Source organism: Lithobates pipiens, unplaced genomic scaffold (genome assembly GCF_037356315.1).
Source record: "Lithobates pipiens isolate NorthernLeopardFrog02 unplaced genomic scaffold, aLitPip1_a1.2 Scaffold_75, whole genome shotgun sequence".
In the NCBI taxonomy this organism is placed as follows: domain Eukaryota; kingdom Metazoa; phylum Chordata; class Amphibia; order Anura; family Ranidae; genus Lithobates; species Lithobates pipiens.
The window spans coordinates 1,059,584-1,077,439 of NW_027507898.1; the positions used below are offsets into that span (position 1 = coordinate 1,059,584).

Below are 17,856 nucleotides of genomic sequence, written 5' to 3' on the forward strand. Positions count from 1 at the left end.
TTAATCCAATATAGCACCTTTGGGCTGTGGCGGAAGATTAGTAAAGGAGATTCCCATCATAGATGTGCAGACGACAAATTTACAGCAACTGCGTGATGCTATCATTCACCTTGTTGAATCTATGCCACAAAGAATTAAGGCAGCTCTGAAGGCAAAAGGGGGTGCAACGTGGTAGTAGCAAGGTTTATCTAATAAAGTGGCTGGTGAGTGTACATGTACATGATCCAGTAGTAGTAAATATACCCTGGGCAGTTGACAAGTAGTTAGACACACTTTTTTCTTTGTAAATGTCAGTTTTTCTGCAGTATACAACATACATTGCACAGTGGAATACTTTTAATTTAATAGAATTTAGCATTTTTAATGTTGCACATTAAGCATTATTACAATAAAGTATTGTGCATAAAATACATGTTCACTAGGACAGTGGACAGCCCTCCACGCCATTTGTTTCACAACCACTGTGATTTTAACCCTTTGAATTCAGTGAGGTCCAGTTTTGGCACCCGAACTTTAGTAGCATTCACTAACTTGTCTGAAACCAGGTATGTTCCGTTAATCACTATCAATAGGGATTACATCATTAGAAGTTTCATAAACAGATAAATATATTATCTATGAACTGCCTTCTACATTCCACACTATTTTCACTGACACACCACATCAGGTGCTTTCCCAGCAATAACTGCTCCCTCCGGTAGAATCTGTGTTAGTACAAAGATGTGTCATACTAAAACAATAATGCATATGGCACTTCTTAACCAGGTGAAAAATACCTGAAGTGGGGTCCTATATCTGATAAAACTCCACAGTCTAGGTGCAATGTACACCCCTTCCACATCTACCTCTTGCATCCTCAGACAATTTATCACAGTATGTGTACAATTATCCTGGATACAGGCAAAAACTTGTGATTTACTGATTGAGGGCAGTGATGAGCTGAACATACTTCAGATTGAGGCAGGTTCAACCAGCATTGCTAAAGGGTTCCAAATTCTATTTAAAGCAATGAAGCTAATTGTTAAAAAAAAACAGGTCTGACCATTTTATGAGAGCTAATAGGCATGGAATTGTGAAACAAATGGCACTGGGGGCTGAGCCTTGCCCTGTGGGACATACCAAAGCAAAAGATTCTGTTTGGCGGAGAGCACTGGTTTTCGTAATGCCTAAAATGAATCATTAAAAAATGCAAAACTGCATTAAGTTACATGCCTGAGAGAAATCTTAACCTTAAGTTATTAAAACCAAAAAATAAGTGTAGCAAACCCCCGGAGGAGCTGCTGGTGGATACAGTCCTATTTCCCCACTTAGAGCACACACAGCCAGGCACCCAGCAGTTTCTCACACTTCCACTGGCTCCAAAGAACAGTCTAGGGGTTTCTTTTTCTTGGGGGTTTTATTGAGAAAGAAGAACTGGGATAGGGAGAGGAAGCATAGGACACCCCAATATTCTGTAGAACGAAATCATTAGCACTGGGGTTTCTTACATGGATCATCGATTGCCTCCTGCCAATATCCATTAGGTTTTTCCTAGTGAGGGAGAGATAGACCTACACCACCATAGGATAGCTGTACTCTTTCCCACCAATACCCTCCTGGCTCTCTCCAGTGAGTGTCTCCAGACCCAACTTGATCCCTGGACTTGCAAATAGGCCCCCAAGCCAAGCCTAGCTGGGACCTCAGTGTCTTCCTAATGGATTCTTCTAGAATCCTGCATCGGGGTCTTCTCTAGCATTGAACTTGACTGGAGTCTCATAAATATTCAGTCTGCATGACCTCCACCCACTATGATTGAGCAGCCTTAATTAATCGACCCCTGTTCCTCTGATTACAGTGGAGCCAGTTAAATTTCCCTTGCAGCCCACTCTAATTCTAGGAGGGTGCTACATATGCAAATGCACACCCAACAGCTGCCTCCAGGCATACTTAAAGCCCAACTCTGAGCAACAAAAAATAACCCCCTACAGTGGGGATGAGCCTGCACTGCAAGGGATACTTTGCTTGTTTTTGTTTAAGGAAACAAAAAATAAATATTTCCTTATCCTTTGCTCCTCCCTGCGGCTACTTTTTCCCCACACTCCAGTGGCCTAGGTAGGATCCTGATATCATCAAGATAAAAGCAGGGTCCTTGGTCCTGAATTGAATATGATAATGAATAGGAACAGTCTACCGCCAGAGTGTGGGGGAGCACCATCTGCCAAAGCAGAGAATCAGGTAAGTAGACAAGGCAAGGAAGGTTTTAGTCACCTGGACCTGGTTGGGCTTTATTATGTCTTGCAATGCTCTCCTGTTCACCTCTGCTGAGACCCACTTTCAATCTGACAGCAAAAATGCAGATGTACCAGCTGTTTCAAGTTATTACATTTTTTTTCCACTTTTATAATTAGTAGTAACAATATAGCAGTTCTGTTGCGTTGCATCATGGCAGCTGTTACTCCAGACCACAGGCTTGTTCTGTGTTATCTGGGCCTACATTTAGCTGCAGAAAACCTTTATTTAAAAAAAAAAAAATGTTTCACATTTTTAAATTCTGTAGCATCCTATGGACCATTAACATAATTAGGGGTATGTTTATAAAGCAGTAAATGTGACAATCATCAAAAATTCAGTGCATTTTGATCTTTGTGATGCATTTGTATTAACCACTTGCCGACAGCACTATAGCTGATTGACAACTACAGCGCGGCCGGCTAGTTCTGGGAGGCTGTTGTATGAAGGCCTTCCATGCCTCAGCTTCTCGCGCACCCCCTGGTTTTGCGCACCCAGAAGTGTCTGTGATCGCTTCACGGATTGGGGTAAAAAATAAATCACAGCAGCCCTTTATCACGTGATCACTTTGTCCAACACCGGACCCATCGCTGCTGCGATGTTTCTCTCCTTTCCGCGCATGCTGTATCAGTATGAGGAGAGAGATACACCACAGAATCGTGAGTTTGCATGATCCCCAGTGCCATCACAGCCCTTACAGTGCCATCACAATGACAACAGTGCCATTAATGCCCCTACAGTGTCATTAGTGCCACTACATTGCTCATCAGTACCACTACTGAGAAAGAAAGAGTTTTGGTGCTTTAAATAAGGCATAAGACCTGTAAGTCAAATGTCTCCACCCCTATTAATATAGCAAAAAGAAAAAGGTTGGGACTTTAAATGAAGCATGCAGCAGGGAAGCAAAAAGGACACTATGCACTGATAACAATGTATTTATTCCATGTAACAATGCATATACTCATGACACACATGTAAGTATAAAATGGTATCAAAAGAATGTTATCCTATATTTACAGATAAACAAACATAGTAATAGTATAGGACTTTCAATATGCAAAATACATCAATCTATATTCTCATATAAAATAAAACCCAACATGATTAATGTTGGGAGAAACTGTCAAAACATTGGTAAGAGTCTATTAGGAATCCATGTTCTACACATCTGAATGTAGCATCTGAAAATTCATTGTGAACATCTGAATGTAGCATCTAAAATCTTGACCTGTTTCATGGAACTATATCCATTCATCAGGAGCAGATGGAAGGAGTATGTACAATGACCATGGATGTAACATATAATCATGGGCACTAAAGGTAAACTACGGACAGTATCTCTCCTGGGAGCTGAGGCATAGTAGACCGCAAGGATATACAGAACAGATGTACCCGGGAATAGAATCCCAAAGGAACAACAGATGGTACGTTGAACATAAGTGTGGGCATCTTGTGTTGCAGCATGAAATATGATGCAAAGAGGGCATGGTGTAACCAGAGCCAAGAGCTGAAAAAAAGCACTAGAGTGCTCATCAGTGCCCTACTGTGCCACTACAGTGCTCATCAGTGCTACTACAGTGACCATTAGGGATGAGCCGAACACCCCCTGGTTCGGTTCGCACCAGAACTTTCGAACGGACCCCAAATTCGTACAAACATTAGAACCCCATTGAAGTCTATGGGACTCGAACGTTCGAAATTAAAAGTGCTAATTTTAACGGCTAATATGCAAGATACTGTCCTAAAAAGGGTTTGGGGACCTGCCCCAGGGGACATGGGTCAATGCCTAAAATGTTTTTAAAAATGGCCATTTTGGCGGGAGCACTGATTTTAATGACGATTAAAGTGAAAAAAAAAAGTGAAATATTCCTTTAAATATGGTGCCTGGGGGGTGTCTGTAGTATGCCTGTGAAGTGCCACGTGTTTCCCGTGTTTAGAACAGTCCCTGCACAAAATGACATTAAACGGAAATAACACCATTTAAAACTGCTTGCAGTTTTAATGTTATATCTGGTTCCTGCAATATGGTTGAAAATCATTGAGAAAAATGGCATGGGTAGCCCTCCCTGCCCATTACCAGCCTATTTGGGTCTTGTACGCATATTAAGGGGAACCCTGTACCCATATTAAAAAAAGGAAATGCGTGTGGCCCCCAGGCCCTATATACTCAGAACAGCAGTATACAGGCGGTGCAAACAAGACAGGGACTGTGTAGGTTTGTTGTGTTAAGTTGAATCTGTTTGTAATTTTCAACTGGTACATTTTTAAAGTGTAGCTCCAGTCAAAAAAACTATTTTTAAGCTTTTTGGAAAACATAGGGAAGGGTTATCACCCCTCTATAATTTGTTTTGTCGTCCATCTTTTTTCATCTCACTTGCTGTTGTCTCCTTCCGTTTGCAAGTAGGAGATGTTTGTAAATTGGATGTTTGAAAGTAGGGGCCTGCCCTATATGCTCTGCAGAAATGGCAGAACAAGGTGTTGGTTTTGCCACAACATTGTAAGCCCTCAAAGTGACTCTTGGTGGGCGCTGGAGCGCCCTGCTGTGAACGATTATATCAAGAATTGTAATTACATGCCATTGTTGAACAGTGGTAGAAAAATTTACCTTTGGTGGTTGTGGTGCTGGTGCCACAACACTATAAGTCTTCACCGTTACTCTGGGTGGGCACAGGAAGGGGCCCTCCTGTGAAATATTATATCAAGAATTGTAATTACATGTCCCTGTTAAACAGGGGCAGAAAAATTTGGCCTTAGGCACTGGTGCTGGTGCCACCACACTGCAACCTCTCCCATATACTCTTGTTTGATTGCAGGAATTAGCCCTGCTGAAAGCATTGCATCAAAAATTGTACTTAAACGCCCCTGTTAAACAGGGGCAAAAAAATTGGGCCTTAGGCACTGGTGCTGGTGCCACCACACTGCAACCTCTGCCATATACTCTAGTTTTAATGCAGGAATTAGCCCTGCTGCAAAGCATTGCATAAAAAATTGTAATTAAACGCCCCTGTTAAACAGGGGCAGAAAAATTGGGCTGATGGCATCAACCAGAACCAGAAATTTTCTTCCAACATATCAGCGGAGGAGGAAGAGGATAGACAATCAACATAACAGGACAGTCACTCAGCATCAGCATAGGCAGTCTTGAAGGGATGTGATATTTCAAAAAAAATTATTCTGTTACATCAGCTTCAGGTGCTTGGTAGCTGTGGGTGATCCAAGACTGATTCATCTTGATGAAGGTCAGTCGATCAACTGATTCGGTGGACAGGCGCACCCTGTGATCGGTAACAAAGCCACCAGCAGCACTGAAGGTGCGTTCCAAAAAAACGCTGGATGCAGGACAGGCCAGTAGCTCAATTGCATACTGTGCAAGCTCTGGCCAGTGATCCATCCTCAAGACCCAGTAAGCCAGAGGATTTTCGGTGGGAAAGGTGTCCAAGTCTTGCCCCTAGGTATTCCTGCACCATGTAAATCAGACGCTGGCGATGGGTGCTGGAACCGATCATACCTTGGGGCTGCGGACTAAAAAATTGTCTGAAAGCATCAGTCAGACGGCCACCTTCTCCACCGCTCCTTCTGACCGATGCCTCAGCAACACGTTGTCCAGGACCAGGAGTTTGTAACCTCCCAGTCTCTGGGAACGCGTTGCACAGACCTTTCTGCAAGGCCTCCCGGAGATGTCTCATCCTCTGCTCCCTCTGCGATGGCAAGATAAGGTCGGCAACCTTACCCTTGTACCGTGGATCAAGGAGAGTGGCCAGCCAATAATGGTCCCTCTCCTTGATCCGAAGAATACGAGGATCCTTCCGCAGGCTTTGCAGGATCAGGGAGGCCATGCAGCGTAGGTTAGCTGAGGCATTCGGTCCGGAGTCCTCTGGGTCACTAAGGACAACATGATCCGCAGCCACCTCCTCCCAGCCACGTACAAGTCCACGTGTTTCTTGGGACTGTAAATCATCCCTACAAGACTGCCGCTGCTGCTGATGCTGAGTGCCAGCCTCCACCTCCATGCTGACACAATCATCCTCCTCCTCCTCCTCATCCTCTTCCTGTGTGATGGGTGGCACAGCAGGAACACTGTCTGGATAAAGGGGGCCTTGAGAGGCAAGGAAGTCCTCCTCTTCCTGCCTCTGTTCTGCCTCAAGTGCCCTGTCCATTATTCCACGCAGCGTATGCTCCAAGAGGTGGACAAGAGGTACAGTGTCACTGATGCATGCACTGTCACTGCTCACCATCCTTGTGGCCTCCTCAAACGGTGACAGGACACTGCATACATCCCTGATCATGCCCCACTGGCGTGGTGAGAAAAAACCGAGCTCCCCTGACCCTGTCCTGGTGCCGTAGTCGCACAGGTACTCATTGATGGCCCTCTGCTGCGTGTGCAGACGCTGCAGCATGGCCAATGTTGAGTTCCATCTGGTGGGCATGCCACATATAAGGCGGTTCTTGGGCAGGTTCAACTCCTTTCGGAGCTCAGCCAGCTGAGCACAGGCATTAAATGATCGGCAGAAATGCACACAGACTTTCCTGGCCTGCTTCAGGACATCCTGTAAGCCGGGGTACCTGCCCAAGAATCGCTGCACCACCAGGTTAAGGACGTGAGCTACACAGGGCACATGGGTCAGTTGTCCCTGTCGGAGGGCGGAGAGGAGGTTGGTGCCATTGTCGCAAACCACCATTCCTGGCTTAAGCTGGCGTGGCGTCAACCACCTTTCGGCCTGCCCCTGCAGAGCTGACAAAACATCCGCCCCAGTGTGGCTCCTGTCCCCCAAACAAACCAGCGCAAGCACGGCATGACATCGTTTTGCCTGCGTACTTGCGTAGCCCCTGGAACGCCTACGGAGCACCGCTGGTTCTGAGGACAGAGCACTGGAAGAGACCATGGAGGAAGAAGAAGAGGAGGGGGTGGAGGAGAGAGGCGTGTCACAGCCAATAGTAGCATTTTGGAGGCGTGGTGGCGGAACAACCTCCAACACTACTGCACCTTGTCCTGCATCCTTCCCAGCTGCCAGAAGAGTGACCCAATGGGCCGTGAAAGACAGGTAACGTCCCTGTCCATGCCTGCTGGACCATGAGTCAGCGGTAATATGCACCTTACCGCTGACCGCCCTGTCCAGCGAGGCAAGGACATTGCCTTCCACATGCCGGTAGAGAGCCGGAATCGCCTTCCGTGAGAAAAAGTGGCGTTTGGGGAGCTGCCACTGAGGAACCGCACATTGTACAAACTCACGGAAGGGGGCCGAGTCTACCAACTGAAAAGGCAGCAGTTGGGGCGTGGCCTGGAGCGGCATGAGATAGGACGCATGTGAGCTGAGCTCCGCCGGCCGCATATCCTGAACACCTATCCTGAGACGCAGATTGCCTTTTTTTTCTCCGCTCTGATCGCTCCGCTGACCGGACAACCGCGGGGCACATGTCGCCGACGAAGCGGAACAGCGCAGCGGCCGCCAGACTGTCACAATTCAGGCATGAAGGACCAGGCCCCGCAGACCAAGATGGCACCGCCATACAGGGGGAGGAGGACACGCGGAGCGCAGACACGAACAGGCTCCTCGATGCCATTACGGCCTGCCAGGAAGCGGTAACGAACTGCCAGACTAACCTCACAGCCAGGATTGAGGAGGTAAAGGTAGATATATCGCTGGTTCGGCAAGACTTTCAGAAGCTTAGGGAGAGGGTCACTGAAGTTGAAACCCGCCTGAGTAATGTAGAAGACTCCCTCCCCCCCCCTGCAGATCTCCTCAGAGGCCATGCAGCACCAAGTACATCAAATCCTTCAGAAACAGGATGACATTGAGAACATGATTCGCAGATGTAACCTGCGTTTCATAGGCCTACCTGAGGGGGTGGAGGGCAGAGACCTCCCAACTTATTTGGAAAAGTTACTTGTGGATACATATGGAAGGGACTCATTCTCCCCCATGTTTACGGTGGAACGCGCACATAGGCTGTCAGGCAAGCCTCCCCCCCCGGGGGCGCCTCCCCACACTTTTATTGCTAAATTCCTAAATTTTAGGGATAGAGACACCATCCTTCGGCTCAGCAGGGAGAAGGGGAATATCCCTTTTGAAAACAAAACCGTAGCAGTTTTCCCTGATTTCTCCTCTGAAGTTCAGAAAAAACGCAAAAGTTTTATGGAAGTGAAAAGACGCCTGCGCATCAAGAATATAAAGTATGCCATGTTATTTCCTGCTCGTCTGCGTGTGAAAGGCACGGACCGGGCCCACTTTTTTGAGGATCCTGAGACAGTGCTATCGTGGCTGGAGCGCCGGGATGCTGGCAGATGAGTATATGTGCAAAGATGAAAATGCACCCCTTTTTTTTCCACCTACACACTTCTGACTGTATTTGTTTCCCTGGATTGGGGCCGTGTCTATCCACCTTCTTACTACCTATGCCATGACCTGTCAGTTCTTTTTACTAGACACACTATTTCCAGACCTACAATGTTGTGATGCTGACTGTTTCCGTTTTGTTTCATGTGACTTAACATTCTCATTGGCGCGCACGCATGGCTGGACCGGACATGTTGTGATAGGGCCCCTGTCCGCCTAGACACACCTTTCACTGGATAATACTGCTGCCTAAGTGAATGGGGGCAGGGTCCCCCACCCCGTATGTGCTGGAACTCCTGACTTTGGTCTGGTGTCCTATGCAGGATGGTATTGGGGCGGTTTTAGTTGCCTTGCCTGACGGCTTGGATGGAAGAAGACCCCGGCTTCCTGCGGAGCCCTGTGCTATCTCACTGTGTACTACGGCTACCCTTATCAATGTCTGTGTTGAAACTTTAACTTTGGTTCTTTTACTACTTATTATAGAAATGTATTTTTCTGCGCCCTCCTGGCCGGCGAAGGGGACCAACTAACCAGCAAGCTCACTATGCTCTGTGAGCACAGTCCTATAGTGTCACATAATACAGCGAAGTTTCGCCCGAAGTTTTACTATGCACCTCTCGGACTGGAACAACCGGCATGACGCCCTGTTTTTTCCTTCTTCTGTTTCTATGGGTGATTCCCAGTTGCGGTGTTGTTCCTTTCCGAATTGGACATTGTTCATGCCCTGTTGGCAGTTTGGGGTCAATGCCCGCACTAATTGGGGCCAGTGCAGGGCGGGGAGGGGGGATGTATGGTTTTTATGGGATAAACGAGTTTTTTTTGAGTTTTACTATGATTGTTTTCTATGGTACAATGTATGTCTGGCAGGGGGGGTGGGGCCCTCCTTTATTCCGGGGGGGCGGGTCTTGGTTGCTCTGTCCTTGTGGGTTGATCTGTCTCCTGGAGTCTCACCATTGATTGATAAGTACCCATGGCCACACTGAAATTTCTTACATGGAATGTGAGGGGATTGGGGGACCCTATTAAACGGTCAGCCGTTTTCGGGCAGCTCAAAAAGATGAAGGCAGATGTGGTGGCCTTAGTGGAAACACATGCTGAGGGTTCTATGCTTAGGGCGTTCCGACGTCCTTGGATAGGCTGGGGATACCATTCTGTTCATACTACCCATTCCCGGGGTGTCTCCCTTCTGATAGCTAAACACACACACTTTGAGCTCCAGGATTCGGTCATTGACCCCTTGGGTAGATTTGTATTTCTTAAGGCAAAACTGCATGGGGATATGTTTCTTATAATGGCTTTTTATGTGCCCCCACCATTCCAGTTTGATGTGCTGTCTGAGGGATTTAATTATATGGCTCTTCATCCCGCTGCCTCCGTGGTGTGGATGGGGGACTTTAATAATGTGTTAGACAGGTCCCTGGATAGGATGGCGAACCCCTCTCGAGGCACCCCGAGCCCCTCTCTGACCAGGTTTGCCAGACTTCTCCGCGATTTCCACCTGATGGACTCGTGGTGAACTAGGCATCCAACACAACGCGTTTTCACATGTTTCTCCGCTGCTCATCACTCTATGTCCCGTATAGACCTTATACTCTTCTCTACATCCCTCCTGTCTAGACTTGCTGACGTGGGCCTACACCCCAGATCGCTCTCTGACCACTGCCCCTACTGGGCGACGCTCTCCCTACGGCATACCCACCCCCTGACGACTTGGCGCCTTAATCCCTTCTGGCTAACTCTCCTTCCTGACGATGGGGACCTTGAATCGGGATGGCGGGCTTTTTTTGAGACTAACGAGGGCTCGACCAGACCGTATGTAGTTTGGGAGGCTTTTAAACTTCATGCTAGAATGACCTTGCAGGCCCAAATTAACCGGGTAAAGCGATCTTCTGCTGCTAATGTAGCTGAGGCAACACATGCTCTTCAGACACTGGAACAGGATTTTATGCGTGACCCTTCGGCAGAAAAGGCAGATAGTCTTAGGCTATGCTCTAGAACACTTGACCTATTGCTTTATGAAAAATCCAAACAGAAGCTGTTCTTTCTCAGGCAGAGGTCGTTTGAGCATGGTGAGCGAGCGGGGAAACTATTGGCTTATTTAGTTCATGGTGAGGAGAGACCTCCTGTGGTGATCTCCCTCCGCTCGCCACAGGGTGTACTTGAGACTGATCCTATACGGGTCACGCAGATGTTTCGCGACTTCTTTATCGCTCTGTACACCTCTACTGCCTCGGCCGATCCCTCCCTGATGGAATCTTTCTTGAATGGACTGCAGTTCCCCCAATTGACTGAGGAACAGGTCTCTGGGTTGGAGGCACCTCTGACTCGGGACGAAATAGTTTCAGCTATTGCTACATTCCCGTCATCCAAGGCCCCGGGCTCAGATGGCTTACCGATAGAATTTTACTCTACTTACATAGAATTACTGGCCCCTAAGCTGCTAGCAATCTATGAGTCCATATTTCAGCACGCCGAACTTCCAATGTCTATGACGGAGGCGACTATTGTGTTAATCCCTAAACCTGGAAAGGACCCGCATCTCCCGGAATCTTATCGCCCTATTTCCCTCTTGCAGGTAGATGTTAAGGTACTTGCTAAGATTCTTGCCATCCGACTCAATAAAGTAATCCTCTCGCTGATCCATGCGGATCAAGCGGGATTCATGCCCGGTAGAAACGCGTCGTTTAACCTCCGCAGACTGTTTATCAATCTCCAGACCCCCCATGACTATCCTGGTTCTAGGATAATAGTCGCCTTGGACACCGCCAAGGCTTTTGATTCTGTTAAGTGGGGATATCTATGGACTTGTTTGGCTCGGTTCGGTATAGGGCCTAAATTTATTAGGTGGATCCAACTGCTTTATCAGAACCCGGTGGCCAAGGTCTTGGCGAATGGCTGGCCCTCGGGGCAGTTTCCTCTGTCTAGAGGGATTAGACAGGGGTGCCCCCTGTCACCCTTGCTGTATGCTTTGGCGGCGGAGCCATTGGCTATCGCAATCCGTGACCACGTGGGCATAGTGGGTTTGTGTAGGGGTGGGATAGTGGAGAAGATCAGCACCTATGCTGATGATACCCTACTGTACCTGAACGACTCGACTCAATCACTCCCCCTTGCTTTGACACTGATAGAAGACTTTGGCAAGTTTTCTGGTCTTAAAATTAACTGGGTCAAGTCACAGATTTTGCCCCTGGACAGTTTCCCCCCCCCCCCCTAGAGACAGAGCTCTGCTTCCTTTGCAGAGGGTGGACACGCTTAAGTATCTTGGCATTATGACTTCCAGATCCCCGTCAGATTATATTAAACTTAACATAACTCCTTTGCTTGACCTGATTAAACAGAAGACGCAGCTTTGGGCACGCCTTCCCTTGGGGGTCATGGGGCGTACAAATCTGATCAAGATGGTTCTCCTTCCTAAAATTTTGTACATGCTTTGGCACTCCCCCGTCTACCTGGTTCTTAAACATTTTAAGGTGATAGAGGCCCTCTTGAAACCCTTTGTGTGGGGTAATAGTAGGCACAAACTAGCATGGCAAAAGTTACACCTACCCACTGACCTAGCGGGACTGGCAATGCCGGACTTTAATATCTATTATATAGCTTCTCAGTTGTCGCAAATGTTCCATATAGATAAAACAGACAAAGACAGGTTTTTGCACTTCTTGTGCCCTTCATGGATCGGGCCTACCTCAGACCCGATGGTGGCGATTGTTGGGGGGCCAGAGGGGGGAGGGGGGAGGGAGTCTGCCACATCTCTTCTTTACCATTACAGGAGGGTGTGGCGAATTGCCTCTCTGAAGTTGTGCCTTCCGTCCCTGCATGAATACACCCCCATATGGCATAATTGGTGCCTCCCAGAATTCAGACGGATAGTGGATAGCGGATTATGGTGCGGGAAGGGCATGTTTTACATGTCTCACATGCTTACTGATGGCAAGCTGAAACCCTTCTCTGCCCTACAGGCAGAATACGGGCTCCCGAATCACTTTTATTACAGATATCTGCAGATTCGACATGCCTACCTTGCCCAATTCCCCATGGGTGACCCATCTGTACCCCCAATCCATTGATGGCGGCAATTAAAAACCCAGATCCCAAAAAATTAATTTCACAATTTTACGCCGGTTAACTCAAATTTTTATAACGCACAAAGCGTACCTCACGCCGCTTACGGTCTCCAGATACAGGCGCGCGTGCCCTGGCACTTGCCCTATGTGTGCGCGTGCGTCTGGCACTTTTTTTCATCTTCTCTGGGAATGTCCTAAAATTCAAGCGTATTGGTCCCAGGTGGTGAGGTTTCTCCATGATTCGATGGGCTCCCCAGTTACACTTCAGCCGAAGCTGTGTCTTTTGGGTATTTTCCCAGACACGGCTGTGAACAAATACACTAAAATATTTTTACATGAAACCCTATTTTCTGCTCGGAAAATGATTGCTAGAGTCTGGATGAGATCTGACCCTCCCATGGTCTCCCAATGGCTTGGGGACATCAATGGTGTCTTGCCTTTTAAGAAACTTATATACCTCCACAGGGGATGCCCTTCCAAATATGAGAGGATCTGGGACAGGTGGCTTAAAAACCCTGCAACATGCATAACTTAATCTGCCCCTTGCGGAGTACTGTTTGGTACTATTTGATGAGACTTAGCAGAAGAGTTGAGTATGGGCGGGTGGGGATGGGAAGGGGAGGGGTGGGTGGATTTCTGGAGGAGATGATCTGGATCCGGTAACCATTCCATACCATGTACTGACTTGACTATCTATGTGAAACGTGTATATACATTGTGTGTGATGAGTGCACCTGTGAATATTATATGATTCGATGAAGACCGCATTTGTTTTTCTGTATGTACCGTACCTCCTTTTTTTTTCAATAAAAAGAACTCATGTTTAAAAAAAAGAAAAGGCAGCAGTTGAAGTGCTAGCAATTTAGCCAAGCTAGCATTCAACCGCTGGGCATGTGGATGGCTGGGAGTGAACTTCTTTCGCCGGTCCAGCAGCTGGGGCAGGGACATTTGCCTGCTATAATCGGACGTGGGTGTACCGCTAGCAGAGTTCCCGGAAGCACTTGGCTGTGACACACCTAATTCTACACCTTCATTCCTCTCAGAGCAGGTTTCAGAGAGGACTGAAGGTCTAGTGGGGTTGGATATGCCAGCTGATGAGGAGCAAGGAGAGGTCCGCTTTGTTCTTTGGTGTGGGTCTTTGAGGTACGCTTGCCAACGAGCTGCATGGCAGGTCAACATATGTCTGGTCAAGCATGTGGTGCCCAAGCGGCTGATGTTTTGGCCATGTTTTGGCCACGTGAGATACGCTTGAGACATATGTTGCAAATAGCAGCGGTGTGATCTGATGCACTCGTCTCAAAAAAGGCCCACACCAAAGAACTTTTAGAATAACGCGCAGAGGCAGCGCTCTGCACAGGCGGAGCTCTGCGGTGTGCGGTGTGATTCAGTCGGTGTGCTGCCCCTAAGCTGGCCCCCGGAGGGTATCCTGCCTCATTGGACATGTGCCTCCTCCTCCTCCTCCTCCTCTCTCCTTCCAGGCACCCACGTGGAGTCAGTGCCCTCATCATCCCCTCCCTCTTCATCGCTGTAGCAAACCTGGCAGTATGCTGCAGCTTGTGGAACATGACTGCCAGATTGCTGTCCTTCTTGAGCATCCCCTCTCTCTGTGCTCACGCTACTGCCTTCCTCTAGCTGAGTGTCATCATCAGAGCCCACAAAACACTGGGCATCCTCCTGGAGCATGTACCCAACACTGTGCTCAAAGAGTTCAGGAGACTCCTCAGGAGGACGTGGTGGGTCTAGGGAAGGAGTCACTGATGATGACATTGAGAGGAGGGAAGAAGATGCGTTGGCAGCTGCTTTGCTAGTACCCTGAGACTGGGTGAGAGAGGATGAGGAGGATGAAGAGGGCTTGGTCATCTACTCTACCAAGTCGTTGGCATGTTGCGGTTCAACATGTCCAGCTGCCGAAAAGAAGGACAAGCGTGTCCCATGGCCACGTGCTGATGACAATGCACCGCGTCCACGACCAGCACTGTTGTCTCTAGACACAGAGCCTGCTTGCCCTCTTTTATCGGCTCGCGCCTGTCTGCCTCTCCTTGCTGGTCTTCCAGACATGGTAATGGCCTGAAGGGAGTTGGGTAAAAAAGCAGTTGGGTAGTGTATACTGTGCTAGAGGCACACAACACCCACTAACTCCTGCAGATGCCTTTATTATAGAACACCAGAGATAAAGGGGTATATACAGATGTATACTGTACTGTGCTGGAGGCACACACAACTTCCAATAACTCCTGCAGATGGCAAGTGGTCTCAAATAGAGAAGAGCTATGTAGGTGGATATAGCGGTATGTACTGGGTACAGAGCACGCAGACAGCACGCACTATCTCCTAACACTACTGACTGCAAGCTCTATTATAAAAGATAGATCACTAGCTATATAGGTGAGGTGAATATAGCGGTGTATACTGCGGTCAGGGCACGCAGACAACAACCACTACACAACAGCAAGATCAAAAATCGTCCGAAAACGATCGGTGTGTACTGTGTTGAAGGTACACAGAACACCCACTAACTCCTGCAGATGCCTTTATTATAGAACACCAGAGATAAAGGGGTATATACAGATGTATACTGTGCTGTGCTGGAAGCACACACAACTTCCAATAACTCCTGCAGATGGCAAGTGGGCTCAAATAGAGAACAGCTATGTAGGTGGATATAGCGGTATGTACTGGGTACAGAGCACGCAGACAGCACGCACTATCTCCTAACACTACTGACTGCAAGCTCTATTATAAAAGATATATCACTAGCTATATAGGTGAGGTGAATATAGCGGTGTATACTGCGGTCAGGGCACACAGACAATAACCACTACACAACAGCAAGATTAAAAATCGGGCGAAAACGATCGGTGTGTACTGTGTTGAAGGTACACAGAACAGCCACTGCTTCAGACGCCAACACACTACAGGAGTCCGCCGCGCTGGCGGCCTTTATATAGTGTGGGGTGTGCACCACACAGCCTGAGCTATGATTGGCCACAGGCATCCTGCCTGTGGCCAATCATGGCTCTCCTCGCTGCTGGCGCTGCGATTGGCCAAGCATGCGGGGTCACAGTGCATGCTTGGCCAATCATGAGCCAGCAATGCACTGCGCCATCGCAGTGCATTGTGGGCCGTGAGCGCCACACGAATTTGACGCGACCAAAATGTTCGGACTTCGCCGAACGGACGAACAGCCAATGTTCGAGTCGAACGTATGTTCGACTCGAACACGAAGCTCATCCCTAGTGACCATCAGTGAGTGCTTATCAGTGCACATCAGTGGGTGCTTACCAGTGCTAATCAGTCACCTACAGTGCCATGTGTGCTCATCAGTGCCCTATTAGTGATCGTCAGTGTCCATCAGTGAGTGCTCATTAGTGCCACCCTATCAGTGGATGCTCATCAGCACCCGTCAGTGCCATAAGTTTGTGTAAAAAAAATGCGTTTTCATTTTCTTTTCACATCTTCCAAAAACGTGTGGAAAAAAAATACATACATACTCATTATGCCTCATAGAATATACGTTGGGGTGTTTGCTTTCTAAAATAGGGTCATTTTATGGGCAGTCCCATTGTCCTGAGGCTCCAGGACCTTCGAAAGTGTAATAGATAGTCAAGAAATCAGATGTGTAATTTATTTCCCTAGAACCCCTGATGGTTCTCCCTGCATGTTGGGCATCTCTATGTGCCTAGGCTGTGAAAAAGTCTCACACGTGGTATCACCATTGTAAGGAAACGTCCCACACTCCACTTGAGTGCTTTCATCATATATCGCTTCCTCCCAGTCTGAATATAGATATCAGATATTCCAACCGCTAACAACAAACACAAGATAATGCTCGTTTGCTTGCTGAATATGGATTGTTTTTTTAAAAAAAAACAGGTACACAGATAATACTCGGGACAATTCCCCCCCCCCCCCCCTTTGCATTCCGGGAGGGGTAGACTGTCCAATCAGCAGGGTGAGCTGTTGGAGAAATTTGCCCCCACCAATATCACAGCTAATCTGCATACATAGCCCATAATATCCAAGGCAGACAGACACAATAGAACATTGGAATACAGCCACACCCCAAACGACCCAGCAAAGAGTACACAACAAAATGAGACAATAAACTATTGGGTGAAAGACTCTGGCTTTCCAGATCTCATTAATCAGCATTCCTTTCACAAACATCTGTCCACTGATTCACAAGCTGGCAGACACTATCATGGCCTCCTTAATAATGTCCTTTTGCATTACATAACTGAATAGCTTCCTAAATGCTTGTAGCGCCCTCAAATGCCAGGGCCCATAGTCGGTATGCATTCAGCCCCCTCCAAAAGCCCCTGTCCCCGGTGAGTATATCACTTTTCTCCCCCATCAAAAGTTGACTAACAAGGTCCCAGACCTCCACCTGGTCTGGACATGCGTTAATTAGGCAAAGTGAACTCACATAGTCAGTCCACATGATCTCCATTCTTGGCTGCAAGGAATAATTGTCATCAGTTAGTGTGGGGCAGAGATCATTCACTCTGTGTCCGGCTGCCAGCACTTCAGCTGGGTGATTTTTTATATTACGGGGCTCGGTCTGCTGCTGGGCAGATGGGCCGATCACCCTAGCTTCCTGAAGCTGTAGAGACACTGCAGGTGCCCTGTTGCCAGTGATTCAGCTGGGAGTAGAAGCTTTACTACATCAGCTTGTTGCTAGAGAGAGGGGCCGACTGTCCTGGCTCTCTGGAACTCCACAGTTGTTGCTGGTGCTGGGAAGAGGTTGGTAGCACTTTGTCCTGTTGCCAGCACTTCTGGAGACTCCACATCATCAGCTTCGGCTAACCATTGGGGCAGGAGGGTGGATTCCACCACTCCCAAACTGTGTAGCTGCCATTGGGGAGGTGTGCCTGCTGCTTCCTCTTCTCCATTCCCTCATTTGGCTGCTGGGATGACATGTCTGTGGTACTGTCTCCCAGGTGCACGGATCTTTGCTAGGGAGGAAAGACTGCTTCCTCCACCCTGGCTGACTGTTGAGGAGGGACGACGAACACCTCCTCTTCCTTCTACCCTTGTATCCTGATCTGCTGGGAAGTGACTGTCACCATCTCACCCTGAGCCTCCAGAACTGCCACAGATGTGGGGTAGAGGTCTTGGACCCTCTGGTGGCCAGTGCTTCAGCTGGGAAAGTTCCTTGTAACTCCACAGATGGTGCTGGGCAGAGCTCT

At 48.0% G+C, this 17,856-nt stretch overlaps 1 protein-coding gene across 2 annotated transcripts in view; it reads left to right on the top strand.

The window, feature by feature from the left end:
• LOC143959444 (uncharacterized) overlaps positions 1–17,856 on the top strand; it is a 39,921-nt gene that overhangs the window by 2,485 nt on the left and 19,580 nt on the right. Inside the window, exon 1 of one of the 2 annotated variants that reach the window (XM_077468100.1) lies at positions 3,545–3,692. The exons of the other annotated variant lie outside the window; for it this stretch is intronic. Within the exon in view, the coding sequence (XP_077324226.1) occupies positions 3,690–3,692 (3 nt within the window). The 5' untranslated portion in view covers positions 3,545–3,689. Of the gene's footprint in view, positions 1–3,544; positions 3,693–17,856 lie in introns of those variants that run through there. 2 annotated transcript variants of the gene reach the window in all.